At 39.5% G+C, this 18,791-nt stretch overlaps 1 protein-coding gene across 3 annotated transcripts; it reads right to left on the bottom strand.

The window, feature by feature from the left end:
• Window positions 1–415: 415 nt before the first annotated feature.
• Window positions 416–18,019, bottom strand: OTUD6B (OTU deubiquitinase 6B). Of its 3 annotated transcripts, none has more exons than XM_041769329.1 (7): window positions 16,018–16,078; window positions 12,931–13,011; window positions 10,121–10,264; window positions 7,774–8,086; window positions 5,445–5,506; window positions 2,426–2,532; window positions 416–1,639 (listed from the first exon to the last, which is right to left on the bottom strand). In XM_041769329.1, exons 3-7 carry the CDS (start codon window positions 10,130–10,132, stop codon window positions 1,555–1,557), a joined length of 579 nt encoding a protein of 192 aa, XP_041625263.1. In that variant the 5' UTR covers window positions 10,133–10,264; window positions 12,931–13,011; window positions 16,018–16,078; the 3' UTR covers window positions 416–1,554. The 3 variants fall into 3 exon arrangements, with proteins under 3 accessions (XP_041625263.1, XP_041625264.1, XP_041625262.1); XM_041769328.1 differs by lacking the exon at window positions 10,121–10,264 and adding an exon at window positions 17,824–18,019 and having other exon boundaries at window positions 423–1,639; window positions 16,018–16,169; XM_041769330.1 differs by lacking the exon at window positions 16,018–16,078 and having other exon boundaries at window positions 12,902–13,010.
• Between the last annotated feature and the right edge of the window lie 772 nt (window positions 18,020–18,791).

An 18,791-nucleotide genomic window follows, 5' to 3' on the forward strand; every position in this document is an offset into this window, starting at 1 on the left:
TCATGGAGCAAAAATTCAAATATATCATAAACTTCATGCTAAGTCTTAATACTCATTCCTAATTTGGGAAAAATAGATCAAACCCAAAAGGACTCATCTTACTAATACTTAGTTACATAAAACATTATCAATAAGAAATGTTTCTATATATGGATACTGTCTTCTTAGAATAGTGTTAACAGTAACCTGAAATCTGAGGTAGATGAATCATTCATATCACAAAGTATTATATACTGTCTTTCCTATACAGTCTTGGCTCCCAAACAGTGGGCTTCAACTTCATCCCTACATATAATATAAACATTCTCAAATATTTGAAATAAAGGAAAGGTGTCATTAATAAGGCTAACTAAAATTACAACAAAGGCTTTCTTCTAATCCTAGAGGATGAAACAAAAAGAGAGGTCTTGTAAAACAAATTGGAAATGAGGAAGAATTTGAAGTCAAGTTGGCCCTGGACCCTTTTACATTGCTACTCCTTCTCTTTGTTCAAGTTAAAGAATAAGAGAGAGAGACCACCAACTGCTCCTTAGTGGAACAGGCTGCAAAGAAAACAAAGCAGCTAAGTGATGATGAGGAAAACAAAGAATATAAAAATTTGTAGTTATGAAGATGATCAAGAAATGATGGAGCTCCTGGCTGGCTCAGTTGGTAGGGCATGCAACTCTTTATCTATCTCAGGGTCATGAATTCAAGCCCTATGTTGGGCAGAGAGATTACTTAAAAAAACTTAAAAATAAACTAAAAAATAAAAGACATTAAAAAAACTGTAAAAAAAATGATAGTAGTAATTCTATTCTGAAGTTTAAGAAACAGCAAGGAGTAACAAATGAGAGAGACAGTAATCTGACAGGTCTTTACTTGCACACAAATAAAAGGCTAATCTAATTCTTTAGAGGTTTGATCTGATAGGAAACACCTATTTACCTCTGAATTTGTCTCATTTCTTAAACTTAACTGATTCCCATGTGAATAAATATTTTAAAATTTTTAGTTATTAAAGCAAGGTTTATGGCTGCATTTTGACAGGGTTATATAAAAAGCTTCATAGTATTAATCCCATCAGTACCAAGGTTACTGAAATCAGATTCACTTATAAGCATTAATTAAATTTGCTGTCACCATTACCACATATTTGCAATGACAAAGAGACCGAGTCATTTCATTTCTTCAAGAATAGTTACATTAAAATGCTTACTGAAAGCTTTTAATAATGAGAAAAAAAAATTTATTTTCAGTGCAGAACAGAATGTTCAGGACACTATATTAATAAAAATATCAGTAAACAGGGTGCCATCTTGGTCTGTAAATGATGTTCTCCAAAACTGACTCACAAGTGTTTTTAAAATACCACTGAGGGAACACTGGTTAAAGTTTATCGCTGACACATTTTTTAAAGTCTCTTAGTAGCTTTGTCATAAAACTGATTTAAGGTAGTTGTGTTTTTCAGTAATGTTAGAACATTATGTCATAATGTTAGTAATGTTTCAGCACTTGTAAGAATAGTCAGATCAGCACACTGTACTAAAACATAATTGTGCAACATTTTGTAAACTAGCTGCAATTTTCAGTAGCTGTGTTCACCAACTGGGTAACAGAATTGTAATGTTCTCCTAAGCCGTATGCATGTCTCATATATCTGAAATGAGAAAAGGAGAAATGAGTAGTTTAGACGAAACTAATTCATTGTATATAAATGTTTATTATGTATATAAAACCAAACACTCTGAATGAATCACTCTACAGGGGTATCATTCAAAGACTTCATTGACATATTACTTAAAAGTTCAACACCATTTGAAAAGCATCAGCAATCCGTAAAATCTGGTTCACTAACTCTGTAACTGAGTTTAAGTCAGGGAATACACAATCACTGGGGGGTAAAGGGAAATACTACAATGCTGAGTGCTCAATAAGCTTAAATTTTCACCTAAATCTAAGCCATTAATGACTACCTTTGTAGGTTTGGCTAATAAACACTAAAACCAAAAGCAAATTCTCCATGCTTTGTTTGAGCGAAGAATTCTCATTCATGTAAAATACTTCTACAATATAAATTTTTAAAATCTCTAAGGAATAAACAATTAGGCAACATGAATACATTTCAGCTTTTACACTTGTTGAAACAGCATTTCATTCGTGTGAAACCGGGAAAATATGAAAACTAATGCTAAAATCTGTAACCTTTAGAAATGATTTTATTCTTAATTCATACACAAGAATAAACCACTAGAAGTTTAACACTTATCTAAATCACATATTGATGGTGCTTTCTAATTCCATAATTGCCTTTAACATAAAATAAGCATAATTAATGCAGCTGGATTTTTTTCCTGATTAATCAACATACACAACCTAAAATCTTTGAATAATTCTTTTTGTCTTACTATGAAACACATAACAGTAGAAATTTCCAGGTACTTACACAAGTATTAATGGTTTTTTTGGATATTCTTCACCAACTACAATAGGAGGAGAATCTGCCTGGATTATCTCTATTGGTGTTTGCAAAATGTGAGACAAGGCTCTTAGCTAAAGGAAAGAAAATGTATTAGTAAGGAAAATAAAAAGGTAAATCTTACTCAAATCATAAACTATTGAGTATGGGCAAACATCATCCAGGATGGATCAAGGAATATTCTATTCCTCACTGTATACCAAGAGCCTGCCACATAGTGGACACTTAATACATATTTTTATTTTTTATTTTATTTTTTAATACATAATTTTTAAAAAACAAATATAAGAGTTATTAAATCAAATGCAGAAGTTTTAAGCCCTGGCTGCGCAACAGCTTTTTAAGAAATAGCAATATCATAGTTAATGAAGTGAGGACATGGGTAGATTGGATTCATTATACTAGTCTTTCTACTTTTGAATATTGCCAGTTTTTAAAAATACTATTGCTCAGGCACTAGACCAAATCAATTACAATTTGGGAGGTGTTGGGGGTAAGGAGAGAAAGAATAGGTAAGAGTAGGAGGTGTATTTTTTTTTTGAGATGTATTATTTTTTTGTAAAGCTTTCCAGATGATTCTAACATACACCAGTGTTGATAACCACTGTTCCATAATTTTCAAGGCATAAGTAGAATGAGTTACGGATATGAAATTGTACTATACTTTCATGGAATTTCCATCTGATTAATACACAATGTTAATTTCACACCATTTGTTATTGAATTAGAGCTTAAAGTTAGATGAATAATAATAAATATTGGTAGTAACATTGTTTAGACTTACCATGACCAAGCACACTAAAGCGCTTTATGTGTATTAATTAATTCAATCCTCTGGGATATCCCATATATCCAATAACCCTATGTGATATGTACTACTGTAAAAGACCTAGAGTCTGGGACGCCTGGGTGGCTCAGTGGTTGGGCGTCTGCCCTCGGCCCAAGGCGTGATCCTGGAGACCCAGGATCGAGTCCGGCATCGGGCTCCCTGCATGGAGCCTGCTTCTCCCTCTGCCTGTGTCTCTGCCTCTGTGTCTTTCATGAATAAATAAGTGAAATCTTAAAAATAAATAAATAAAGACCTAGAGTCTGAGGCAGAGAATGGTTAAGCTGCCTGTCCGAAGTCAAGCATAAGGAAATAAAATGATCTGCAACTGAACTAAATGTGACTTTGAGGCCAAGTTCGAAATTAATCATTTAACAGTCCTCAATCATAGCGCCCTCATCTATATATTTGCCTGATTATAAGAACATTCTGTCTAGAGCATGGTCCTTTTAGGAAGTTTTAACGAAGAAATTATTTCAGGAATATGAAGAAAATCCTATGCTGCACAGTAGCAAACGTAATCCCATATTCTATCTCATAAAATGTTCCTTTGGGACATTTTTTCCTTATAACTGAAATATCACTTTTTTTAAAACCCAGCAAGGAATGGATGGCATAAAGCAATTTCTGGAAATCTTAACATCCCTTTGAAGTCTTTTGAAATTACATAAAGAATTTCTCTTTAATAATTTAAATATACCCCATTGTGAAAACAGCAGCTCTTATTTCAAATGAATTCACAGACCAAAAATTTATGACTGTTCGTCAAAAGATATTTTAAAGTTTTTTCCTAAAAAATTTTTTAAAGATTTTATTTATTTATTTGAGAGGGAGAACACGAACAGGTAAAGGAACAGAGGTACAGGCAGACGCCCTGCTGAGCAGGGAGCCCAAAACAGGGCTCTATCCCAGGACCCTGAGACCATGATCTGAGCTGAAGGCAGACACTTAACCAACTGAGCCACCCAAGCGCCCCTTAAAGATTTTTTTTCTCCACTTAAGAAGACTTGCTTAGGTCTCTAGTTCTCATTAATTTGTGACCCTCAAAAGAAAGTTCAAGCATCTTTACTCCTAATGTAGTCACAAAGCCACAATGAAAATTTCCTCAGTTTAGAGACCCAAGAGAAGCATACAAAACAAATGGACATATAGTTCCCTCTGGTGGCTCAGAAGAGGTACAAATACAGCACTACTGAAACAAAGATTTTGAAGAAGCATTCACATCATTTCTTTAAAAAATACATTTCTTGGAAAAAATATATATATACTTCTTGAAGAAGTGAAATACTCCAAGCCACAATGACCTACCAAGTACACACCAGCAGTTTACGACCCCCACTCAATTAGGAAACTCAAGCTCAGGAGGTTGGCTGACTCCCTAGGGTCACCAAACTGAGAAGTAGAAGGAAAGCCAAGACCCAAACTCAGGGCTTTCTCTCTCATTCCCTGACTTTCAAATACCCTGGGCTGCCACTTGGACCAATTAGGTGTTTTGTTCATTTTGTTTAATGAAACAAAGTTAACAATAAGTTAATCAAATAAGTTAAAGCTTTAAAAAAAAAAATCCTGATTAACTCCCTACAAGTGACTGAACACACTGATTTCCTACTGATTTCCTTCCTGATGTGAATTTTAATGCATCAAATACTGCTTTGAAGTCAGTATCAACTGAAATTCCAATCGTAATGTATTGTGGTAGGATCTGACCTGTAATTTCACAGAAAAATAGTTTTCAAATTTCTGATGTAATGGATGCTACTTTACAATACTGATCATCATCAGCTGAGCTACTAGGGTCAGTTTTACTGTACTTGAAAAAATCTTCACTTCTGTAAGTCCAAGAAAATCAAATATATTGCCAGGAGCAGCATCACAAATGCAAACACACAGAGGCAACATTAGCCTCATCAACCCACAGATCAAACACTGGGCTATTTAAAATGAAATAGGGCTTTACTTCCCATAGATACATACTTTAACCACAAGTCTAAGAACGTTAACTCCTTATTTCAGTGCTTCATCAGTAGAGAAAAAGCAAATACGTAAAGAAAAGGGATATTCAATGAGAAACTGGGATCATCTGAAAAATGTCTGAATGCTACATGAGATTTAGAGATAATCTTAACGATCCACAAATGCCATGAATAGTTACAAACTTACCTCAAGCTGACCTCCCCACGCAGCTGTGTTGACGATATCATCACAGTACTTTCTAAACTCTTCTGTAGAGAAAAATGAGAATATAGCACTTAAAATAATTTTCATACATAACTTACAAGATCCCTTTTGTAGGCTCCACAATTCCTGATCATTGCTCAAGTTGTGACCTTTCTCGTTTCTCTTCCCTGCGCTCTGGAGAATTTAATCCACTTCCCAGATCGCTCCAACTTTGTACCACCTCTCCATCTGAGAGCAAAGCAATTCATTTCTGTTTCTCTCTCTCAGACTGAAGCCCAGGGACCTTCACTACATAACAAGGCTATTCTGTTTACCCAAGCAACCCCCAAATGGCCACCATATTCACTACCTTGACATAGTATTTTAAAGCCCAGACCTGCATCTGAAAAAATACACTGAACAACTAAATCAGGTCTACTGTCAGAACCCATTAAGACATGTGAGAAGAGGTGACCCGGGTGGCTCAGCACTTTAGCGCCACCCTCAGCCCCGGGCCTGCTCCTGGAGACCCGGGATCGAGACCCGTGTAGGGCTCCCTGCATGGAGCCTGCTTCTGCCTCTGCCTGTGTCTCTGCCTCTCTCTCTCTCTGTGTGTATCTCTCATTAATAAATATATAAGATCTTTAAAAAAAAAAAAAAAAAAGACATGTGAGAAGAGAACTGGGGTAAAAGTGAAATGAGCGGAAATTCCTTTCCCAGCAATAGCAGCAAATAGGGCTTCCACTTGCTATTTTTGAAAGCATTTACACCTTATTTACTTCAGTATCAGTTCTACCCAAAGAAAGGGCTTCCTAGATCAGTCATGAGAGGACGTAAAGAGCTAATTGCAGTTTAATGGCACATTTTGAGCATATGTACTTTTTTAAAAAGTTTTTTTGCTTTTTTGAGAGAGAATGAGAGAGAGAGCACAGTGTGCATGCGAGGAGATGCTGTGGGAGAGGGAGAAGCCGGCTCCCCACTGAGCAGGGAGCTGGGGACTCTGGGATCATGACCTGAGGCAAAGGCAGCCACTTAACTGAATGAGCCACCCAGGTCCCAAGTACACACACTTTGATACAGAAAGTTAAAATGGGAAACTAACAGCCTCCCTGTTTAGAGGAAGGGAAAACAATTAAGGGCATCTACAGAAAACTTGTGTCCTGTGTGTTTGCCCCATTCACTGCTATATCCCCCATGCTCAGAACAGCGCCTAGAACAGTCCCTGGCACTTAATGGCCTTCAATAAATATTGGCTGAGGGATCCCTGGGTGGCGCAGCGGTTTGGCGCCTGCCTTTGGCCCAGGGCGCGATCCTGGAGACGCGGGATCGAATCCCACATCGGGCTCCTGGTGCATGGAGCCTGCTTCTCCCTCTGCCTGTGTCTCTGCCTCTCTCTCTATCTCTCTGTGACTATCATAAATAAATAAAAATTTAAATAAATAAATAAACAAACAAACAAACAAATAAATAAATAAATAAATAGATATTGGCTGAATGATTAAGAAATTATGTCTTTTATCTTTTTCTTAAATTCAGCATGCGGAGTTGCCACTTCTTTTCCAGTGCCCTGCAACTAGCAGAGTTAGAGATTCCGTTAAAAGAAAGCCAACCTTAACCTTCCCTTGTCCAGCCCATCCTGGCCGTATGACTTGCTCCCAAGGGATACCACCACACCTTGCAGTCTTCTCATAAGGACTAACTTGCCTCTGTTATACCCCTGACTCCCCCCAAAACTCTCAGGCTTTCACCTGGTCTCCTTTACTTGCTAGTTGTGCTTTTTTTTTTTAACCTCTCCATGAATATTTTACCTTATTAACAGTATTATAAAGAATAATAAGGCAGGTTATTAAATGACTTATTTTTGGTTTTGCAAAGTCAAATTTTGCCTAAATATATGGCTTACGGAGAAAATTAAATCTCCCAAAATACAAGATGAAAGAATTTTGTTTTCCCAATCATTCTCTCCTTATGGTCCTGGGGCCTTATATGTCCATAGACTACTCAAAGCTTACCTTGCTCTACACCCAAATCTGTGACATGTGAACTTACAATTTTTTCAATAATAATGCTATTCCCATTTTTATCTTAAATAAAATATATTTAGCCACAAAGAGTGGTTAAGTACTTAAAAGATCTTAACAAGCAAAATGTACTAGTATCTATTAAAATAATAAAAATTAATTCTGCCTAAATTTTGAGATTTTTTTCCCTCCATAATAATGATCACAGGTTTTTCTTCTTCTCAATCCCAGGAATCATTTTAACAGCCAAGAAGACGGGGGGGGGGGGGGGTAGGTAGAAAAAGTGGGGGAAAATTGGAAAATTAGATTACCTGGAGTATACATATTTCCTGTATTAGGATTTGTTAAAAACGGCAGAAAGTCTTCCACATGGCCTTGTATATATTCAGCAGTTTGACTTCTCAAGGCAGCCACAGTCAAGGGGCATTTCTGTTCTTTCAGCTGATCTTCAATGGCTCTGTACATACAGTGGCCATCAGACGGAATCTGTTTAATTTCCAACTGTCTAGCTGCCAATATTTGAGCAAGTTTTTCACTTTCTATATGTCTAGCTCCAGACAAGTTCTCAATTTCAGCTTCAGCTATCCTTTCTTCTCGCTCCTTTTCCAATGCAGCTTTTTTGTCCTAGGAGAATAGAAGAAAGTTAATTCACAAATAATTAGGACTATTTTACATTGATTGAGAAGACAGAAATGTAAGACTCTCAAAACTTCCTACCATCTTCCTTCTCCCACAAGCATTATCATATTGATGATCTCATCACTTACAAACTTTTCTATACTATGAACTCCTTCCTTTATTCTCATCTGCATGTACCCAACACCAAGCTCTGTACTAGGACAAAAAAAAGGCTTTAAATTTTTCTTTGAAGTCTATTTAAAAACTACATGACAAGTTTCTAAAAATTCTACTTACTGATTTTAAAGTACTGCATTAAGACTAAGTTATCCTAGGCCTTAAAGCAACATCATCATCATATTTATGCCAAGCTAATCCAAGCTTCTTATCACTCAACTACTAGGGCATTAACATGCTAAATCACCAGGGAGGCATCAATATGCCAAAGCCTTTAGATGGTACAGGAATTCTATTTATCTAGCCTAAAGAAAAAAGAAAAAAAAAACAGTGCATACACACACACACACACACACACACACACACAGGCATACACATTTAATCAAAGCAACAGATAAAAACATTTTTCTTATAAAAATTAAAACGTTGGGCAGCCCAGGTGGCTCAGCGGTTTAGTACCACCTTTAGTCCAGGGCATGATCCTGGAGTCCGCAGATCGAGTCCCACGTCAGGCTCCCCACATGGAGCCTGCTTCTCCCTCTGCCTGTGTCTCTGCCTCTCTATCTCTCTGTGTCTCTCGTGAATTAATAAATAAAATCTTTAAAAAAAAATTAAAATGTTACAGATAGACTGAAGTCCCCCTAAGGACCACTGCCTATTTCAGTGCCTGCTCTAGAGGTCTGGTGTGTATCTTTGTAGATTTTTTTCTAAGCGTTTTAACAAAAACACTTTGTATTCATAAAGAAGTATAGAAAAAAATATTTTAAGAAAAATGGTATCATATTACATTCTGCAATGTGCTTTCCTTATTCAAATCTCAGAGAAGCTCTTCCCATGGCAACATATGCAAAGATGGGGTGAGGGTAGGGCAATGAGATCTGTGACATGAGGATGGATAGGAAGTAGAGTGGGAAGGTAAGAAAAATGAGGGAAAAAAATTCTGACGGTTATACTAGCAAGGATCAAAGCAAGAAAGCACTGTATGTTTCATAGCTAAATAAGGATCATATAGCCAGGGTACCATAAAAACATGCTAAGAGAGGAGGTTGGGGGCAAAAAAGGTATGTATATAATTAATATATGTTAAATATGTTAAATGTTAATATGATATGTTAAATCATATGTTAAATCTATTTATATATTGTTTAGATATACACAAAATATTTACAGTGCTTTTCTCTGGATCATAGGATTACAAAATAAGTTGTTTTCCCCCAAACCCATACCCCCATCTACCTCCCCTCTAGCAACCACTACTTTGTTTTCTGTATTTATGTCTGGATTTTGTTTACAAAATACATTTTGTTTTGTGTGTGTGTGCATGTGTATATGTGTGCTTTTCTCCATCTTTCTAATTCTCTATCATGAATATGTTCTATATACAAATCATGAATGCTTTTCAATTTAAGAGAACAAAAAAAGTTAAATTCCACTAATCTTGATATTGGTAGCAAATTACAGTGAAGGATTTGGTAAACCAGGAAAAAGTAAGAAAAAGTAAAGATTTTCACGTCCCTAGCTCTCATTCCTCCTTGGGGAACAAGAAATTAATGGAAAGGCAAATTTCAATTTAACTTAATGTTACAGACTTGAACTACTTGCCTGCTATGTGCTATGCTGGAACTTAAAGTGATTTATAAGTTACCTGAATCAAAAAACGTATTATCTCCCTAATAAAACATATGCCATTTAAGTTTATTCTGCCCAAATCCAGCCATGCCAGAAGTAACATGAACCAATTTATTTCACTGCATACCTACAACTATGCATCACAGTAGCATACAAATCTTAAAACACAAGGTGGCACTGTTACTTTATAAAAGTCTAAAAAACATTTTCAGGGGGGAGAGGAAGGATAAGCACCTTGGATATCATCTAATCCAAAACCCCTCACTTTCACTTTCCTCTGAGGAAACAGCACGCAGAAAGATTTCCAAAGGCCATACAGCTGGTTTAGAAGCAGAGTGGGACCAAGGACAACACAGAGCGCTCCTTCTATCCAGGCACCTAAATCAGAATAAAAGTTGGAGCAGATGGGAGCTGGAGTTAATTATGTCATATACTAGTACTAGAAGAGTGGAATTTTATACTATCTGCAAAACCATTTAATCCTCTAAAATACTAATCTAAGCATTTCACTTTTGCCCTCAAGTTCTGCTTCAGTGTTACACAGCAATTGTGTTTTCTTTCGAGGGCACAAGGTGGGAAATTTATTGGATTCTCTTCCCAGCCACCGATAGTTTCCCAGTTTCCCAATGGCGCTAGGCACTGTGGTTGCTACAGCCCTAGTGCTGAAGACAGAATGGCAACAATTAAATCTAATGAAAACACATACTTAGGTAATTAGGGTGAAAACAGCAATTAACTCATTAATATACTGTCAGTAAAACTAGAGTTACGTCCAATATGGTAATGCAGCTAAATCAACTCTGAAGAGAAATCTTAAGAGCTGGGTACTCGTCCTGGGTTTCTATTAAACTTCAGTTTGCCACTGAGACAACTGGGCTTCAGCTTTCTCATGTGTAAAATAAAGAAATTGAACCAGATCTCATTCCAGCTCCCAAATTTCCTATTTTTGGAACCAAATTCTTCTAAGTTCTACTTTGGGCTCTTTGCAGCATACAGAAAAGCTTCCTTCACTGAAGTCTGCTGAAGGAAATAAAATACTCCCTCTGTTTTTCTAGATTAAAAATAAGATATTTGCTCTACAGTATTCCAATAATAAATCTTCATAAAGTTTTGTCATGTTTTTCTAAGAGAGAATGGTATCTCTCCCAAAGATATACACAATAAAGTAATTGGCTTTTTATTTTACTTGGTGACTTTGGTGGGGGAAAAAAGTTCAGGTATATATAAACTGTATTATAAACCTAAGTGTTTTCAGTTCTGAATCCTATTAATAATATTACTATTAATACTATTAACGTAACAAAGCAATAAAAAACTTTAGGCATTAATTCTAGAGTGTTTTCTCTGCCAAGTGTTTAAGCAGGTGACTATGGGAAGATACTAATTTTTTCGTTAAAAAAGGTTGAAAAGGTATGCATTTCAGCTATGCAGTATCTTAGGAGAAAAGTAACAAAATGTTTGGGAAAAGTAAGGGAGTTGTTTTGTTGCCTAAGAGTCCGGCTGGGGATGAGTAAGATTTGATAAAGACAAGAAGGAGTTGGGACCTTCGTTTTCCAGAATTAAATAGGCTACTCTTAAGATGTATCAATTACTAAATAGAGCCAATTCAACAAGTATTTTGTTATGCCACTGCCAAGCAAAAATTCTGAACTTTGCTTTTGATCTACAGAAGCTAGATGACAACTATAAGGCTAGCACAAAGAGAATACACATCATAAGTAGGAAGTTAAAACAGGTTAACTTCCAAGATACCACAAAGTCTATGATTTTATGACATTCATAATTGTAATATTTACTCAAGAAAATAAAATCCTACATACGTATGAGAAACGTTTGACAATTTGCAACTTAATCAACTTTCAAACAACAAAAAAGACTCGATCTTGGCTTGAATTTCTAAGAGGCACACTATGCAAGACGGAACATGGTAAACAATACTATCATTTGCTAACCTACTAGCTCTCCAGGCCTTGTGTTAGGGCTTTGGAAACAGTACAGTATTTAATACTTACAACAACTCTATAAAGTAGGTATTATTTCCCCCATTTTATACACATGAAACTGAGGTTTAAAAAGGTGAAGAATCTTACCCCAAACCGAAATAGTAAGATTAAAACCTTCATATGTCTGACACCAAACACCATGTCCTATTAAATTAGGTACTACTAAATTATAAAATGCTAAGTTAGCTTAAAAATAAAAAATCCCATAAAACATCAAGTGTTAGTAACAACATTTGGAACTAAACGTACTGGATTTAAATCCCTTCTTTTTCCAAATGAACAGCTCTTACCTAATCTAATATCATTCCTATAATTTTGATTTCATGAACTCACTACTTCCAACTAATCAGCTTCCCTATAGCTCTCCAATAATGGAAAATTTCATGCTCACATTTTTTTTCTGTGCATGCTGTTTCTCCTGCTTCAAATATCCTACTTAAATAACTGTACTTTCTTAAAATTCCAACTCATTATTTAATACTTGGCACAAATGAACGTTTCCTTCTCTGAATTTTCACTGCAACTAACCATTACAAAGATACCTGCATAATCCTGAGAATTTTGTTACACCTGTGTATCTTGCTTAATTTCTAGATTCAAAGCCTTGTTTCACCACTTTTTACCATAGTTTTTAACCAAAACTGTGCATCAGAATCACCTGGGCCCACAATGTGAAGATTATGAAGTCTGGGATAATATATTTGTAAAAAATATCCTTTGCACACCCCCTTCCTGTCCCTACTCTCTAGGAGACCTGGAAGCTGAATGTGTTATTTTATATTGCTTAGCCATATTTTCTTCTCTTTAAAATGAGGATAAGAATCTGCTTCTCAGGATTATAATCAGGACTAAATGATATTTCATATAATCTATATGCCTAGCACTGTATCTGGCACCTAGCAAGTGCTTAATAAATGTTAGTTCAGGTCCTTTGACAAGAAATTCCAACATTTTCTTTTCCTATTCCTTGGCTATACAACACCTAAGATAGTAATAAACGTATAGCACTAACTTAATTACTTGGTGACATGACATTCATACCCGTCTCTTTTGTGCTTTTGATATTCGAGGTGGCTGATTCTCGAGAACCAAGTTTGAAATGTTAACCGCAACAGAATCTACCTGAAGGAAACAAAAGTATTACAAGTTAATAATAAATACTTTCAAGTTATTTTTTAAAGTATTATATTTTTGAAAATCACAAATATGTGTAATCCCACAATTCAGATTTGAATGACAGTACTAGATGCAACAGTACGTGACATGGATTTGTCTTTTTCTATTTTTAAGGGAGAATTCATCAGATTCCCAGAAAGTCTTGTTAGAGCTCTCCAAAGATAATGCTCATCCCTGCAGGCTTTCCTTCCTTCTAGAAATTTCCACTCCATTAATCTGAATACTTCCTGTGAGTGCCAACTCATTGAGGAGTTCACCTTTCCCCTCTCTAAATGCTGAGAGTACTTATAAAATTTTTAAGGTCCTGTCCTGAGGCGCCTGAGTGACTCGGTTAAGCGTCAGACTCTTGATTTTGGCTCAGGTCATGATGTCAGAGTCCTGAAAGAGAGCCATGCATCAGGCTCCACACTTAGTGGGGAGTCTGCTTATCCCTCTCCCTCTGCTCATCCTTTGCTCCTCCCCCTGTGCACACATAGTATGCGCACTCTTTCTCTCACATAAATAAAATCTTTAAAAAAAGAAAATAATAAAATCATGTGCTGGCTCAGGTCATTACTGCCTTCATAACCTCAAATGTGGCAGCAAAGGCCTTTCTCCATCTCAATTAGCCAGAACCTGATGAATACTGTTGAGCTTTCTCTATCCTCTCCCATCTACAAACTGATAACTACAGGTAGAAAAGTTAATGTAGGGAACCCTGGGTGGCTCAGTGGTTTAGTGCCTGCCTTCCGCCCGGGGCCTGATCCTGGAGGCCCAGGATCGAGTCCCACATCGGGCTCCCTGCGTGGAGCCTGTTTCTCCCTCTGCCTCTCTCACTCTGTGTGTCTCTCATGAATAAGTAAATAAAATCTTTAAAAAAAAAAAAAGTTAATGTATTGTTGAAATATCCCGACCAATCTTAATCATCAAATGGCTATCGTGTTTGGGGAAGAAGAAAGATGCTAGTCTAATGATTAACGTTAAGAACTAGTATTTTATTACTGCAACTGTAACTTAGTTATGAGGCCTCTAACAACAAAAAAGCCAGCAGTCTCCAAGGCTATACTCAAAGTATCAAAATATCAAAATCAGATTAAGACTTCAAAGAGTGGCTATATCAACTTTAGTAAAATTAGAATTCTTTTATTTTTCAGAGGAATCTGCTAAAATCTACAAAGCACCTGGAAAGCAATGACATGAGAATTCAGATAGTGTTCAGAAAGAAAAGCAGCTTAAGTTAATGAAAAAGATACCGGGTCAAAGTAAAATAGGAGTTTGTATTTTAACAGCATTAAACAGTATGTAGCTTAAAAATCAAACATTTTTGTCCTTGGAAACCTAGGAAAGAACTCTCAAAACTGAAAATTGAAAGAGCAAACCAGACTATCTCGCTAATTGAAAAGATAGGGAGATAATCAGGAATACCAAGATTGTGACAACACGATTAAACACCTGGAGCATCACGCCTTGTTACTTGGCAATAAAATACGTTAAGGCATAAAAGGCCAGGATCTTCTGACTAGCTATTAAGGCTAAAGAAAATGAGACCATGTTTAATATAATGACCGCTGTAAATCAGTAAAGACAAGTTGTTTTCCCTGTCAACAGCAAACCAAAAATAAACCACATAAAAGTAAATTATGGAAGATAAAGTTTTTGTACAGACAAAAGAAGTTTCTAACTACAGAAAACAGAGGGGTGCTTGGGTGGTTCAGTTGCAGTTTAGCGTTTGCCTTTGGCTCAGGTCATGATCTCAGGGTCTTCGGACTGAGATCCACATGGGGCTCCCTGCTCAGCGGGGTGACTGCTTCTTCCTCTCCCTCTGCCCTGACCCCCCACTTGTGCTCACTCTCTCACGTGCTCTCTGTCCTTAATAAATAAATAAAAATCTTTAAAAAAAAAAAGAAAATGGAGTAAGGCTACAGAGTCTGTGATCCTTAATATCCAAACCCATGCAATAAACTACCATACCACACAAAGTTATAACAGAATTCTGATTTCACATCTTGGAGTAAGACAGTCCGGATTTTTAACTCTCAACTTAATAGCTGTTATGAATTCAGAAGGAAGTTCTTAATCTCTCTGAGCCTATTTGTCTCTTGAAAAATGGGATTATCTACATTTACTTCCTGGGTTCCTCATAGTGTGCTACTATGAAAATCACATGAGAATAATGCATATAATATGTTAAAAGTCGGGGATCCCTGGGTGGCCCAGTGGCTGAGCACCTGCCTTCGGCCCACAGTGTAATCCTGGAGTCCCGGGATTGAGTCCCATGTCGGGCTTCCTGCATGGAGCCTCCTTCTCCCTCTGCCTGTGTGTCTGTCTGTCTCTCCCTCATGAATAAATAAAATCTTTAAAAAAAAAATATATATATATATATGTTAAAAGTCTTTGGCACACAATGTCTATTACTACAATGATGAACTAAATATTAGTTAAAATGAGAGCATACTCCAATTTATCGAGAAACAAAAAGGAATTTTCATTTGTTACAGCTTGTTCATAATGCACTTTTATAACCTAAACATGATCTCACATTTGCTGTCCCATTGTTTTCTTACAGACTCTTGTGCTTAAACAGCATTATTTGTATCATGTTATATGTGGAGAAGCTCATGCTCGGGAAGCTTAAGTAACTTGACCAGGGTTACAATACTATTTAAAGGCGATTCTGGGGCCAGAGATCTGATCCTCCAACTTCCATTTGGTGAAGTTTCCTCTAGTCCGCTTTATCAATCTGTTCATTTTTGGGGCAAGTACATAACTGAAGTGTCCTTTTTTTTTTTTTTTTTTTTTTTTTTTGCTGCCCTCCCTTACAAAAATACATTCCCACGTAAACCTGCTCCCAGAAATTGTCATGAAAGGTGATACATGAGCATGATTGTGTGACTTCCATTTCTTCCAATACTATGATTTCATATAGTGAAAAGCAGCTTTCAGATGCCGCAGGCAAAGAGAAACATGACATACTTTTCTCCCCTTAGAATTCAGCTTTAGTTGCTCCAGTTCTTCTTTATGTTTCTGTTCCATTTCTGCTTCCAACTTAGCGACATCTTCAGTGAGTTGCTTCCTCCTCTTTTTGTCATTCTTGGGAACAGCATTCTTCATACCCTGAATTTTGGCTGAAAATCCACAAAAAAACATTAAGCCAACCACACAGGGGTTAAGAGGAGATGAGAAATAGGAACAGTCAGGGGATGACGGCAAGGGGAGAAAAGGCTGCAGACAAGTAATGATGCACACAAGAAGGATGATCACATAATCACACATTTACAGAGAAGAGCCCAGACGGAGAGATCAGAAATAAATATCCTCATCAACGGAACTGTAGGTCTGTTCAATCAATCTATAAAAATCCTCCTCAACCAAACTAATCATCTGTTCAATAAATAAAATTCCTCAACAACCGAACCATATGTCTATTCAATAAATAAAATCTCATCGGGATCCCTGGGTGGCGCAGTGGTTTGGCGCTTGCCTTTGGCCCAGGGCGCGATCCTGGAGACCCGGGATCGAATCCCACATCAGGCTCCCGGTGCATGGAGCCTGCTTCTCCCTCTGCCTATGTCTCTGCCTCTCTCTCTCTCTGTGACTATCATAAATAAATAAAAATTAAAAATAAATAAATAAATAAAAAAAAAAAATCTCATCAACCCAACCGTTCGTCTGTTCAATCAATAAATCTCCTCATCACCCGATCAGCACGTCTGTTCAATCTCCTCACCCTATACGCATGTGTATCAATCTCATCACTATCCACACGTCTGTCCAATCAACCAACTTCCTCATCACCCAATCCCCAGGTCTGTTCAATCTCATCACCCGATCCGCACGTGTGTCCAATCAATGAATCAATCTCATCACCTGATCTGCACGTGTGTCCAATCAATGAATCGATCTCATCACCCGAACCGCACGTGTGTCCAATGAATCGATCTCATCACCCGAACCGCACGTGTCCAATCAATGAATCAATCATCACCCGAACCGCACGTGTGTCCAATCAATGAATCGATCTCATCACCTGATCCGCACGTGTCCAATCAATGAACCGATCTCATCACCCGAACCGCACCTGTGTCCAATCAATGAATCGATCTCATCACCTGATCCGCACGTGTGTCCAGTGAATCAATCTCATCACCTGATCCGCACCTGTGTCCAATCAATGAACCGACCTCATCACCCGAACCACACGTGTCCAATCAATGAATCAATCTCATCACCCGAACCGCACGTGTCCAATCAATGAATCGATCTCATCACCTGATCCGCACCTGTGTCCAATCAATGAACCGATCTCATCACCCGAACCGCACGTGTCCAATCAATGAATCAATCTCGTCACCCGAACCGCACGTGTCCAATCAATCAATGACTCGATCTCATCCCCCGCCCCGCACGTGTGTTCAGGGTGACGGGAGGGCGGGGGGGGGGGGTGACGGGAGGGCGGGGGGGGGGGGGGACGGGAGGGCGGGGGGGGAGGGTGACGGGAGGGCGGCGGGGGGGTGGGTAACGTCTCGGGTTAGCTCCGTCCACATCCTTCCGAGACCTCGGGACTGAGCGCAGGCGTCTCGGGAGGCCGCGGGGGGTGGGGCGGGGCAGCGGGCAGGCAGGGTCAGCGGGGCCGGGGGGTCTCTGCGCGCCGGGGCACCGGAGCTCCCGAAGCCCTGGCGGCGAGGGCCCCTCCGGGGCGGGGGCGGGGGGCTCCCGGGGCCCCGCAGGACCGCCCGCCGCGCGCCCCTCCGCCGCGTCCGGGGACGCCCGCCCCGTCACCTTGCAGCTCTTTCCTCTCTCTGCGATGCCTCCTCGCCAGCTGCTCCTCCTCATCGAGCTCCTCGGCCAACGCCGCCTCCATGACGACCGGGGAGCCGCGCACCCGCGCACCCGCGCACCCTCGCCGGCAGAGGCCGCAGCCCGGGCGGCCCGGCACTTCCACCCTCACCCTTCACCCGGGGCCCCATTGGCCGCGGCCGCGACCCAGCCCCGCCTCCCAGGCGGCTCCGCAGCCGAGCCAAGTCATTGGACGGAAGGGAGCGGCGCGGGGACGCACGCATGCGCATTCCCGGACCTGCCCCTTCCCGCTCGGATGGGGCGGGGCGGGGCGCGATCACGACAGCCGATTGGTTCTGACGTGAGGCGCGCGGTGATGACGCCACGGACGCCATGTTGGGCGTTTCCTGTCGCGCCGCGCGCTGGGCAGCGACGGTTAGATTGCCGGCTTTCGGTCCCGTTGCCGAGAAAGGCTGCTCGGGAGGTAAGCGAGGGGGAGAAGCCGTTTGAGTAACAGGCTGGTGATGACCAGTGGGACGCTGTGGGCCCACTCGGTCGAATGGCGGTGGTTAAATTCTGTGTATTTGTTTTAAAGGTTGTCCTAGCTGAGCTCGGAAGAGACCGCTTGGAATCGAGAAAATGCCGCCTCTGGACACGGAAGAGCTGGGAAGCCTGGAGAGCTACGGGGCGGGGCAGCTCGCCGACCTGTGCCCGGTCATAAAGAGGCTGATGCGAGAGCGCCTGAGGAGCATCAGGGTCTTGAGAGCGAGAGCGGAGGCGGGCGCGCTCGTCCGGTCACAGAATCGAGCTGCCGACGCGAATACGACCCCGGAGAACCCGGACGCCGGAAAAAAGGAGAAATAAATGGAAGCGGAGAGGAGGCGTATCTCCAGCATCGTGCCCGGGAGATAACCGTCGAAACAGCACAGAAATACCTGAAAACAGCACAGCCGAAAAAACAAACAAAAAAA

Source organism: Vulpes lagopus, chromosome 9 (assembly GCF_018345385.1).
Source record: "Vulpes lagopus strain Blue_001 chromosome 9, ASM1834538v1, whole genome shotgun sequence".
Taxonomy (NCBI): Eukaryota; Metazoa; Chordata; class Mammalia; order Carnivora; family Canidae; genus Vulpes; species Vulpes lagopus.